This window comes from Castanea sativa, chromosome 5, assembly GCF_040712315.1.
Source record: "Castanea sativa cultivar Marrone di Chiusa Pesio chromosome 5, ASM4071231v1".
Classification (NCBI taxonomy): domain Eukaryota; kingdom Viridiplantae; phylum Streptophyta; class Magnoliopsida; order Fagales; family Fagaceae; genus Castanea; species Castanea sativa.
The window spans coordinates 46,768,520-46,781,574 of record NC_134017.1 but is presented as its reverse complement, the minus strand read 5'-3'; the positions used below and the strand labels follow the sequence as shown (position 1 = coordinate 46,781,574).

Here is a 13,055-nt window from a genome sequence, read left to right as displayed (position 1 = left end):
TAGGACAAGTGCCTTTTTATCTTCACGGCCAAAGACTCGTGCTGTGTGAGTGAAAAAAGAACCTAAGACTTAATTGTCTTTTCCATTTATCCTCTACTTTAATTCCTTCTATCTAAAGTAGGACTTTCTTGCTTGATTTATTATCTGTTTTTGGAATCATGATTTCATGTATCTGCATCTTTCTTTCATCTTTTATATTGTTTACTTGTTTTTATTTGGTTGTTTAGTTTTTTTTATTTAGTTTTTAAAAAAATCATAAAAATACAAAAATAGTGTGTGTTTTGTGTTCTTTGGTACTTGTGTATCTTGGATGGCCACTGAAACAAAATTTTCTAAATTTTGTATCTTTTGCAACTTAGATGAGCATCTCTATGTACAACTAAGCAAGTGAGTTTTGTGGCTCGTGTTTGTGATGAGTAAGATTAAGTAATCTCTTGTACTTAACACTTGTATCACTCTTTTTGACAAAAATGACTAAAAATTCCTAAGAGAAAAGCATAAATAACTATTTCACCACTATTGCCAATGATGAAATGACATCTATGTGCTTTGGCATAACAAAAGTGTAATGTCAAAAACTTAACCTAATTGGGTATTTTCTTTTCTCTCTATATATGCCCATGCATAATATGCTCGAAAGAAAAAATATGCAAAGAAATTCAAAAGCAAAAAGAATCAAAATGCTTTTAAATATGGTTGCAAGCGTGTTTCTAGGAGATGTGAGAGTTATAGGATGTACCTCGAAGGAGATAGTCTCCATCAAGCAGTTATGATTGTGTGTGATTTAAATGAATTTTCTCATATCTCAAATCGTTATAATATGAGACATTTATGTAATCTTGCGATGTTTTTCACATACAACATGCAAAAATTCTTTGCTACTTTTGATACATGTGTAGATACAATGTGATTTGGCCATCACAAGGAATTCATGTATTAATGTATGCTCACTAAACTGTCTTAACTTGTTTTTGAAATATAAAATTGGTTAGACTTATTTTGTGTACGTGTGTGTGTGTGTTTGGATCTTAAATGCTTTACATTCTTTTTATTGAGAGATGTTTTTGAAAGCTTAAAATGATGATTGGATGTTTGGTTGAGTTGATTGCTTGTTGCATTCATCTTTATGTGTTTTTTTTTCCTTCTTTGAAAAACTTTTTTTCTCAAGCTTGACAGCTTCTCGACAGATCCTTATCTATCGGGACCCTCCTTCTTCTTTTCTCGACAAAATTTAATGCAATCTCAATCCATTGAGCTTTCTGGACTTTGTCTTGATAGCTTCTCGAACCATTGAGAAACTTTTTGTCTGGCCGATACATCCTTGACAGATTCTCGATCCATCGAGATTGGCTTCTGCTCGATAGCAGCTCAACAACTTCTTGATTTGTCGAGATCCTCTTACATGCATTTTTTTTCACATGTTTTGCATCTTTCTTTTATCTTATCATCCATAGCAACTTGTTTCATTACATTCATGCATTTATATGGATTTCTTGTATCCCCTTGATCATCTTTATGTTTCTCAGATGAAGTTTTATAGTTTCTTGTACCCTTTGTCAATCATGACAAAAAATGGAAGAATATATGGTTTCTTTTTAAGATTCTACACGTTAGGGGGAGAAATACATACCTTTGTAAGGGGGAATTGTGTTTCATCTTGTTAGGGGGAGTGTTTGCCTCCTTGTCTTTTTAAAAGCTTCTTTTAGCTTTTTGTACATCAGTCTTGTGGCCACTTAGTGATAACAAACATTGTATTTATTTTTGAAACAACTATGATGATGATGATGTATATTGTTCTTCACCTATCTCTCCATGTGTTATTTCTTTTCTTTCTTTATACACATATTTCTTATGTATATAATCTTTTTATTTCTGTTTCACACTAATATGCCTTGATGAATTTTGTTTGAAGTATTTTAGAAATACAAATTGTCAAAATCTATCATGCCATGAACTCTTTTTTTGCAAAGTTTTTCAAAAGTTTGTGTTAGGATTAGATTTTATTGTATCAACAAGTGTTTATAAGTTTAGTAATTTAAAACTTCTCTCATACTTCATTTGTTTATTGTGGTTTTGTCACATATTACCAAAGGGAGAGATTGTTAGGACATATGTGGAATTTGTTAGAACATATGTCATGTAGAATAAGCTAATCGTTTGACAAAACGCACTTTACTTGTAATTGGGTAGATCTAGGATGGTTTAAGATATCAAGAAACATGTTGTTCAAGTCAAGTATTAAAGTCATGAAATTGGACCAAGAAACAAGTGAAGAAAAGTTGTTCATTAAAACTAAACGGAAGCTAGACAGATTCTTGACAAATTCTCAACAGAATTTCAACAGAAACATATTTATCGATATTTAATGAATGAAACTCAACAGAATCTCGATAGATCGAGAATCTATCGAGACTTACGAAATCAGAATTTCCAGATCTGATTTTCGGCCCATGTTGAAATATTTATTTGGGTTTCTTTTCTCACAATCATAGACACATATAAGGCTTATTTTAGAGGTCGTCACAGTATGGATGCACATAAAGAACATATGAAAAAGTGACCGATTACATTATTCTCTTTGAAAGAAGTTATTGCGTCTTTTGCAACTTAGGGTTTTGTAACCTAGTACTTCTTGATCTTCATTGTTGATGAAGTGAAGAACTTTGCAGCCAACATCTTCTTCAAGTTGGTGGAGTTGGCAAGGAAGTTAATACCGTACCGGAAGTTGTACCGGTTTGGCCAGCGGTACGATATATTTCGGGTACCGGCCAATATCGGTGTATCGTTTTGGGTTTACCGCTATTTTATATATTATACACACACACACACACAAAATCTCTAGAACCATTTTTACAAGATTATCCACAAAGGAACAACTTTGTCAAGGCAATTCATCATTAGAAAAAAGTTATTGATGCAAGACAAGTATAAATTGGTCTCATTTTTCTTTAGTGGAATTAAATAAACATAATGCTGAAATTGTATTTTGTAATAAACCTGTAAAATTGTCTCTCTAAGGAAAGAAACAACCCCCCCTTATAACAAATGAAAGTAAACCAAAATTAAAATTTTTTTTAAAACACAAAAATAAATTTCAAAGTATAGAAACAAAAAAAAAAAAAAGCAACAAAACTGAAAAAGAAATAAATAAATTATATGTTTTGCATCAAGAAATTATGAAGAATGACATGATGGAACAATTGCAAGATACTTGTATAAAAATGCCAATTTCTAAAACATTATTCAAAACTTATATCATACAATGACAACGATTTTCAAATTTGATTAAGGAAAAATTTTACCTGAGAGTGAGAAGCCGAGACCTGAGACAAAGAATGAGAAGTTGAGACATAGCAGAGTGAGAAGCCGAGAGATGAGAGACATAGAGCAGCTGAGAGAGAGCATGAGAGAAAGAAAGAAAGAGTGCTATGTGGCTGGAACTGAGGGTTAGAATTAGGTTTAGCACAATTGTTATATTGCCCTTGAAAATTTGTCAAAATTACAACAAAAAAAAAAGTGGCTTGGAGTGTTTCGGGCCGTTACGCGTCCGGTATGGCCAGATTTCGCCGGTACGGCCGGTACATGTTTGGTACAACTGATATATTTTCTGATATGAAACAGAGAGGTACCTGTACTGGTGCACTGACCGGTATGGTATTTACCAACTGATACGGCCGGTACAGTACGGTATCTGCTTCACTAGGAGTTAGTCACGTAGGATATCTGTGTATCATTGGTTAGTGACATACTAAGATTCGTGCAAAACGGTGGTATTCATATATTGACGAGTTCAGAGGTTCTAAAGCGGTAGAAGGTTTCTGCTATAAGTTTATCTACGAGGATTGTAGAGTCTAGGGACAAAGGTTTTGTACTAGATCTGAAACTTATCTTTACTATAGTGGATTGCTTTTTGGGAATGTTTCCCCCCAGGTTTTTTACTAAGAAATTAGTTTGTTTCATTGGTTTTCTTAGGTCATCATATCTTGTCTTATTTACTTTTCCACGGTGCATGATATTAACATGATATTGATATTTATTTTTTTTAATAAAGTTTATTCAAAATAAATCTAATTAACAACTTGAGTTTAAAACTTGTTAATTCTATTAACCGAAGTCTAAATTTCCCAACATATTATAACAAAACGTTTCAAAATTGTGTCAATGTGAGGAGATATAACAACATGGAATTCAAACAACGTAGCTAAACTCCTAAAAACTTTTCAACGTAAGCAAAAGAGCAGCAACGGGTGCAATGCCTTGGTGGGATTGGTGAGGGACGAAAGTAGAAGCTATGACCTGCAAAAAAGGCCAAATGCCCTACTTGAGCAAGAAGAGATTATGTGGCATCAAAGGTCGTGGATACAGTGGCTGTGTGAGATCTAGGGTGATCAGAATACAAAGCTCTTATACTTTAAGGTATCCAGCAAAGACACAGAAATTTAATCATTGGGTTAAAATTGAAGGATGACAATGGAGAGTGGTTTGAGGATCTTGACAATATCACAAGAATAGCCACACAGTTCTTCGAGCATATCTATTCAACATCCCATCCAACCACTAAGGTAGTGCTAGAGCCTAGAAGTTATTGGTATAATCGTTTGTGACTGATGTGATGAATGCGACTCTAACAGCTATCTTCACACCGGATGAAGTCCTGATGCAGATCAGCAGTTGTACCCAACAAAGACAGCCCATACGATATGCCCCATCCCCCAATTTTACCAAAAAGTTTTGGTCTATTAGTATGTCTTGATATAGCATGGTGATTGCTTAAAAAAAATAAACAACCATTTTTACTTTTTACTTTAGAGGTTATTTTACAGTAGTGTCAATCATTTTTTGTAGATCGACCTCGAATAGAAGTCACCGAAATATTATTACTTGCAAAGAATCTATATTTGGGCTTGCATCATTTTCATTGCAACAAGTTTTTGGCCCCATTATTGGGAAATGCATTATGAACACCATGTTTTAATTTATGTTATTTTCAGTAGTTTGCTAGATTTTGGTTTAGATTAGTTGTTTTTATTTAATAATTTAATTATTATTTTCGTTTTTATTTAGGTACTAAATTATTCTCCTCAAGAAGCAAAGATTGGGGGAGTTAGATCTATTTTTTGTAGAACTCCTATTAAAAACTTTACCAAAACTTTTCAGGTAATTTGTTCTAATTTGTCTAAAGTTACCCATTAATTAGTGTACGAGCGTTTGACAACGTGACCATACAAAACAACTTCATAGAATAGAATTGAAGCAATTAATTTTTGAGTCACCCAAGCCTTATACAAAACTTTTTGATAATTTGTCTACCATGGTTGATGATTAGAGTAACCAAGAAAATAATGAGTACCAGAATAGCAAAATGACCCACCTGTCAAATCTCTTAGGGATTATTTGCAACCTACTAGAACCAATACACCTTCATGTATGATGTTCCCTGATGTTGTGGAAAACTTTGATATGAAACAAGGTGTAATTCAATTACTCCCTAAGTTTCATGGGCTTGATTTTGAAAGCATGTTTTGCACCGCAAGGAATTTGATGAGGTATGTGCTACATTGCAATATAAAAATGTTATTGAAGACGAGATTAAAGTAACCTTTAAAGTTCTTGAGTGTTTGTTGGTGCTGGGAATCATTAGAGAGCAATCCCAAATCTCCAAGAGGCTTTGGAGTGATCAAGGAAACTTGACCATGTGATTGGTGGCTCACTTGCGAACTAGGGTGGCCTGATACATTTAAGGGCCTTAGGTGAAAATTGAATTGAGACATTTTATATATTTAAATATGACTCTCTCCCTCTCTCCCTCTCTCTTTTTTCTTAAGTAAATATTACTTAAAACTATATTCTCTTGTTTTAGATGCAAAATTACTATTTAACCAAGTAGTTTTTTTTTTTTTTTAACTGATAGATTCAAAAAATTTGACAAATTTTTTTTTTACACCTATTGATGTGGCAGATTGATGGTAATAAGTAAAAATGTGATGTTAGTAATTGAACTAAATGAGAACTAGTAAAATTTTGTCAAATCACTGTTGTGAATTTTTTTGTGTATTACTTTTTTTTTTTTAGAAGTGCTACATTCACAATATTTTCATAACAAATCTTAGATGTTAAGTTGTTACTAGTTCTAATTTGAATCCACCATTGAAATTAATAGTTTGCCCATCAATAATAGCCCGTAACAACCTGACACTTAGGATTTGTTGTAAAATATGTTGTTGATGTAACATTTCTTTCTCTCTTTTTTTCTTATTTTTCATTTGATAAAAAATGTTATTTTATTTATTGGCTAATATTTGTGTTTAATTAATACTATTACAATGAAAGAAATAATACCATTTGTTAAAATTTGGAAGTCTTTTTCTACTTGGGGAACTTAGGCGACTACCTCATTTGCCTACACAATAGAGCTAACCTACTTGCGGGTTTGGTAACTAGAGAAGAGAAAGGATTTGAGTAACTAGTTGGTAGCAAGTGGTTGGATGACTCGAGTTTGTTGTTACTTCATTGTTTTGAAGGATTTGTGTGTAAGATGTATTGCAACTATTTTCTCTAGTGGTTCATTTGGTGTAGTGATGCCTTAGAGAGGTTTTTCCGCCGAGTTCTTGGATTTTTCTCTTTGTAAACACTTCGGTGTGTTGAGGCAATGTTTTGATTGCGTGTGATTGTTTATATTATGTTGTTATTCATGTTTTTTTTTTTTTTAGAATTTCAACTTATGACGTCTGTTTCCGATAATAATTCTTTATCATTAGACCAAGATACCAATCGATTTTTTGTGTAGACTGAGATTGAACTTCAAATCTCTTATTCAATCATCAGAGACTTTACTAATTAAGCTAATTGGAACTCAGATCTCTTATTATGTTGTTATCCATACTTATGCCAACTAGTTAATTACATTAATAGTTGGACCTAATTTGATAGATTGGCCTAAAATTGACAAAGCCATAAAATTTGGGGTCTAAATCATAACCATAATTAAATTTGATAGTTCTCATCATTCATAAGTTATACAATATGAACAAGAAAACCATGAATGAAAAGCGTATTGTAAATCCTGCACACCAAAAAGCGTATTGTAAATAAAAGATCATTCTATCCTATCAAAACTTTTGTCTAATGAATCCTTCCGTAGTTTTAGACTTTTAGAGATTGAGTTTTATACGGCCTTTCTATAACCAGGTTATAAGGCCACTTCCAGCCCACAATTTGTCCAATAGAAAATTTTGGGCTTTAACACAAGGTGCTAGCCATAGGCCATTAGTTATGGCCCAAAACTGCCTCGCCTCTCTAGCCACCTATTTGTTAAATTGGCAGATGAGGGAGACGTGTCGACCTAAGGCCACTTCGCATTTTTTACAAAATCATTTGGAAAATATCCTGTTAAACCATATCTTAATTTTTAACAAAAAGCTGCTAAATTTGAGAATTAGAATAATTGAATTATATTGTTTAAATTGGACTAAACCTGCATTGCTAATTTTATCAGAAAAATTGCACCTAGTAATATATTCATGGGGTGAATTGGCGCCATCCTGGTCTAACTGTGATTGAACCTTAATAAGGTTGTCACCTTGTTGCACATTTCCAACGGCTTTGATGTTACTTGTTATGGAGATAGCACTTTCAGGGTTTTCCAATTGAAGCCTAAAAAAATATAACATGCATGGACACCATTTAATCTAATATTTTGAACATAAAGGTTTGGAGAAAATTTTGTTATATTAATTCCTCAAAGTTTTTTATTTTTACTACATGTGAGACTTTTGCTCATACATGTATGTATATACTAAACAGGTGAAACATCAACCACACTAAGTTACTAGCATACATAAAAATGAATAATTAAATAGAAGAAAAAAGTGGACATGCAGAACCTAGTTTTATATTGTAGGCACACTTAAAGTGGAAAACCTTGGCGCTAACTTAGAATTTGTCATCCCCATATTCTTAATAAAACAACAACAACAAAAAAGGTCAATCTCTTAAAATCCTGTTTCACCAACTGCTGATTGTCTTAAATAACCAGGTTCCATATCCCAGCCTACACTACAAGATCTGACCCACGATTTATCTTAGTGATGAGTACATAGTGTGTTCCCAATCCAAAAAGAAGTATGAATACATGCACCACAAAACCCTGTAGTCTTGTAAACAATTTTTATCCATCATTTGTTATCTACCAATGCATAATCAGTATAAGATGCAGCTAGCAATAAATCACAAAGATTAAATTAATCATTAAAAAGAAAAAGAAAAGAAAAAAGACAGATCTGCTGATGCTCATTGATTTTATTTTTAAAAACGCTTATTTGATGCTAAGTCCACACATGTATCAGAAAAACTGAAATTATAGTCTATGCTTGATTGGTGATAAGTTGATAACATATATAGTTCAATTCTCCCAAGTGGTGACATTACCAAATAAACCTTCTCATTATAAATAAATAAATAAACAAAGGAAAAAAGATGATCGGATCACCTTAATTCATTGTTGAAGGTCAAGACTATAAGAATGAGAGAAGGTTTGTGCAGGAAGCCAGCAATTCTTGAATATCATAGTATAAAGAAAATCATATAAAGAAAACAAGGCAATAAATTACAGTTGTACCACTCAAATAGCCATTTAGGCATTTAAATCTGCTTGAAAGTCTACAGACCAAGAGATGCTGTGAAATGCTGCTATGACAGAGTATCTAAGTTATCGAGGAAGCTGTAATACTGCACCTCCAAAAACAAAAACAAAAACAAAAAACAAAACAAAAGACCACTAATTTCTATATAAAAAAATTCACAGAAAACTGTAGACAGTGAAAAAGATTAGTGGCCATTACAAGTAATTATAAATATTGCCTGGTGACTATTTGCCTCAGCCCTTATAGCAGTACAGGGAAAAATGACAGTAACCAGTGAACTTAAACAAGAATTGAGCAAACAAATCTCCACTTACCTAAAATATCATGGGAGAAACAATGGTGTTGGAAAACCTCCGGGTGAAATGATATGAAGACATATACTTTCTTTGACCATTTCAAAAGAGAACTTCACAAACAAGCCAATGAGCCTAAGGACCTCTGAATCTAAGTTTTCGGTTGCTGAGAAACGTGAGTAATTAATTCCTGTCAAGAAAGGGGAAAAAAATTAGCACTTCTTTTTATCCCAGTAGTATGCCTTCTTTTATGGAGAAACCATGACAATGAAGAGTGATGCCATTACCTCAGAAAATCTAACATGATCATGATGCAAATGAGAAGTTTTTACAATGGTTTCCCACTTGGTTTTAGTGGAGGATGTCTTAGGATCCTGCTTTTTAGGATTCACTTGACTGCCAAGATTTGAAAGTGACAACAGATTACTAGAGGAAATGGAAGGCAGCGTACGCCAAAGCCAAGACTCAGAAGGTGATTTTGGTAAAGGAGGGGGGATAGTGGACTGTACAGAACTAGCAATTGCATTTCCTTGATCATCTCCATTAAGAATCTGATGACTTTCAATATTTAGATTTCCTTCAGTGGTCACTTTTGAGCATTCCAAAGACCTAGATCTTTCAATAAGTCCTTGATCCTGTCCAGAGCCTTCCATCCTGACCTCTTGGCCTTTCAAATTTGATATTTCAGACTCGGAAGATAAATCAGCATCACCAGACCCATCAGGTTCTAATATGCTCTCTTCCATCAAAACATTTAGGCATTTTGTATGTAGGAAAACAAATTCTCCAGTAGTAGTTTCTTCCGGCTGCCTGCTCACTAAAGAGGTATCCTCACCAGCGGAGTCCATACATCCCTTGGTCTCTGAGGAACTTGAGTTTAAAAATGATTTTTTTGCAATATTTACAGTATCTACATACAATGTCTTCTCAACTGCAGGGGTCATTGAACCTGAAGCTTGTTTATCCATGTCACTGCCTTTAATATTCAGATTGAACCTGTTCACTTTACTATTTTGAATTTCTTTGGCTTTGGGAATGATAGGAAACCTGACTCCACGAAAGGGAGATTGAGGTGCTTCATTCCGGTAGGGAGATACTCCAGCACCCCATGAACGCCTGTAGGGAGATAACCCACCTGCTGTTGTATGCAGTTCCCCTGAACGAGTAAACCGACGGGATTCACCAGTCTGCTTATTCCCAACTGTTTTTTGCAGTTCCCCCGAACGAGTAAACCGACGAGATTGACTGGTCTGCTTATTCTCAACTGTATTTTGCAGTTCTGCAGAACGAGTAACCCAACGGGAATGAATGGCAAGCTTATTCTCAACCTTCTGTAGTTCACCTGATCGAAATCCATTGGCTAATTTGGACTTACTAACATTATCCCAAGCATGCTGAAAAGAGACAAGACCACAATCAATGAATCTGAATTGTGTTAGTTACAGCAAGAACACTGAATATTAAGAGAAAATGGAAATGGAAATGCTCACCTTTTGAGCAGTTTCATTGTGAGATCGAGTATAAGCAGTTTTTCCTTGTCTTACAATGTCACCGGTGGAAGACACAGGACCCTGGGTAACTTTCATCCCCGGCAGTGGACTTAAGAGGCACAAAGAATTCTTAAGGCGTAATCGTGTGAATAACCCACAACCTTTAGCTGAAATATTGCCAGAATTGTCGTACTCACTGTCTTCATCTTCGCTTTCCTCTTCCTCTTTATTTTGGCCATATACTGTTATCATGTTAGACTTGTTTTGATTACTTAAAGGCTTCCAATCCCCACTAACCACTCTATTAACTTGTCTAGGTTGCTCATGTGTAACACTTGGCTTCCTTGAAGCATATTGAGGTGGCTCTAAAGCCATTGCCCTGGCTGCAGGTAGGAAGCGTCTCATCATAAAGTCTAGAGTTTGTGGATCTGTCGAAAAGTTTCCAGAAGGCTTCATTTCCAGACCACCAGACCCGCTCAGACCATTTGAACTACAGTTCACGGAGAATGAATTCGTAGGAGACAGCGTGTCAACTGCATCAGAATAAAAATCATCATTTTCATCCTCCAAATCGGAGCTCCCTTTCTCATTTACTCCCTCATTGCAGAACTCTGATTTGGTTGCTTTGTCATTTGAAGAATGCGATTTAATTTGATACCTAAGCCTATTTGTATCTTCATATTCCTTTTCCAATGGCTTTTTCATACTATCAAAAAACCTTACAGGAGGAAGTTTTGGAGTAACAGATTTCTCCTCAAGAGGCTGAGGGTGAGGCTCAGGTCTATTGCCATCCTTGGCTTTTCCTGGGATCTGCTCCCAATTAAAAGGAACCGCAACGGGTTCTGTCACTTGATCCGTTTCTGATCCACAAATAGGAAGAGCAAATCGCCTGCTGCGCATAGGACTCTCAATTACTTTCCTATTCCTTCTATCTTCAGAGGCTAATGGTGAAGAAAATCGCCTCACAGACATAAGTGGTGCATTAAAATTCAATTTTCTTTCCCCCATCCTAAATAACAACCAAGTGAATTCTGTGCTGTACAGTCCCTCTTACTTACAGGTCACCAATTGTCAACAATTCATAGACAGTGGCAAGATAATGCGGCCAAAATCATCATAAATCCCTCCAAATGCCAATTTTCCATAAATTCTAAAAATAAGATAAAAAAAGGAAAAAAAAAATTAACCCATATAACAAATCACTAATAATAACAAAACTGGAGCACCAAGGGCACTTATCATTCTCAGCTGTGAGTATGTGACTAGGAATTCAAAGCTGAAAAAATAAGTAAAAAACAAACGATAAATAAAATTATCTCGGTTTAATGGTAGCCAAAGTGAAAGATTAAGTTTTGAATACTAATTTTCTCATCATTTAATATCTCAGTGAAGAAATAGAAAGAAAAAAAAAAATCCTAATTTGATTACTAAAGCAAACTAATGGAAATACAGATTTTAATATATCATTTTATTTATTTATTTATTAACTTGATCTCAGCAATTAAAAAACTAATTCTGCAAACTAAACAATAAATCAGACAACAAAGTCTTGTCAGATAAGCTCAATTTCTAATTTTTAAGATAGTAGATGTTGACAGTTAATTCTAAACAACCAAACAGAAGAAGCATTGATTAGATAACTAACAAGAACTACCATTTCTTATTGTAAGACCACCCCAAAAAAAAACTCAAAAACAACTATAAACACTTGAATTTCTAGATAAGTATAATCTTGCCATCACAAAACCTTAAAATGAGATTTGTTTACCTGATGGAAGATTCACTGAAACTGAGTGAAACTTAACAACAGTTTCATACTAAAAAGAAAAATGGGGAACAATTACAATACAAGAAAGTTCCAAGAAAATTCAGAATTTAGCATCTAAAGAGTAAATGAACAGAGAATTACTCATACACAACCAAAAATAAAGAGATAACCAAAGAAAATAGAAAACATACAGTGAGTGAAAGATGGCTGATCTTTGTAATGATGGCGTGTTGCTTTGGGGGAATGAGTGATAACAAAGAAAGAGAGTGCAGAGAGAGAGAGAGAAATATGAGTGTGCTTGCTTAATTGCTTTTTTACTTTCTTCGTATATGGCCCTATGCACTCGGACAGAGACAGTACAGTAAGTAGTTTACTAAAATGACTCGAGAAGAGATAGACTTTCTTCCTTCCTGCTTCGATATTCTCTTATCTCTGCTTCTGTCGCGTTTGAACTCACGCGCGTTTTGTGTTTTTTTTTTTTTTTTTTTCCAGCTAGTATAATTTTTGACAAATTACCTTTTATATTCTATAGCTTTTTTTTTTTTTTTTTGGGGGGTAAAATACACTTATTCTAGGTCCAAGATTATTTTGTTCCCTAAATTTAACTTTGTCTCTAAGCTGGTACTAATTTTTCTCCACCTTTTTATAATGATGAGGAACTAAGTTAATTAGTTTTGAAAAATTTTACACTTAATTAACATTAACTCAAATCTTGGGAGTGTTAACTATATTTTACTTTTTTACTCTTTTTTTTGTGCAAAGTTTATACATTATACTTTAGGCATGGTCTCTGTTCCCCCACCCCCCTTATATTTACTAAGTAAGGTATGGTATCATATTGATCTATATAATCTCAACTAGA

The 13,055-nt window shown here is 34.1% G+C and overlaps 1 protein-coding gene across 2 annotated transcripts; it reads right to left on the bottom strand.

Moving 5' to 3' along the window:
* Nucleotides 1-8,532: 8,532 nt before the first annotated feature.
* On the bottom strand, nt 8,533-12,529 carry LOC142636583 (uncharacterized). 2 transcript variants are annotated; one of them, XM_075810844.1, is made up of 4 exons: nt 12,385-12,529; nt 10,426-11,575; nt 9,223-10,329; nt 8,533-9,125 (listed from the first exon to the last, which is right to left on the bottom strand). In XM_075810844.1, the coding sequence occupies exons 2-4, from the start codon at nt 11,431-11,433 to the stop codon at nt 9,087-9,089; spliced, it is 2,154 nt and encodes a 717-aa protein (XP_075666959.1). In that variant the 5' UTR covers nt 11,434-11,575; nt 12,385-12,529; the 3' UTR covers nt 8,533-9,086. The 2 variants fall into 2 exon arrangements, with proteins under 2 accessions (XP_075666959.1, XP_075666960.1); XM_075810845.1 differs by lacking the exon at nt 12,385-12,529 and adding an exon at nt 12,194-12,382.
* Nucleotides 12,530-13,055: the final 526 nt, after the last annotated feature.

Bases quoted from the DNA above. Each gene is read 5' to 3' on its own strand.
- LOC142636583 (XM_075810844.1), bottom strand. From the start codon at position 11,433: ATGGGGGAAAGAAAATTGAATTTTAATGCACCACTTATGTCTGTGAGG. The intron at 10,330-10,425 runs GTGAGCATTTCC...GTCTCTTTTCAG, and splicing joins ACAATGAAACTGCTCAAAAG to CATGCTTGGGATAATGTTAG. The intron at 9,126-9,222 runs GTAATGGCATCA...CTTTCTTGACAG, and splicing joins ATCATGTTAGATTTTCTGAG to GAATTAATTACTCACGTTTC.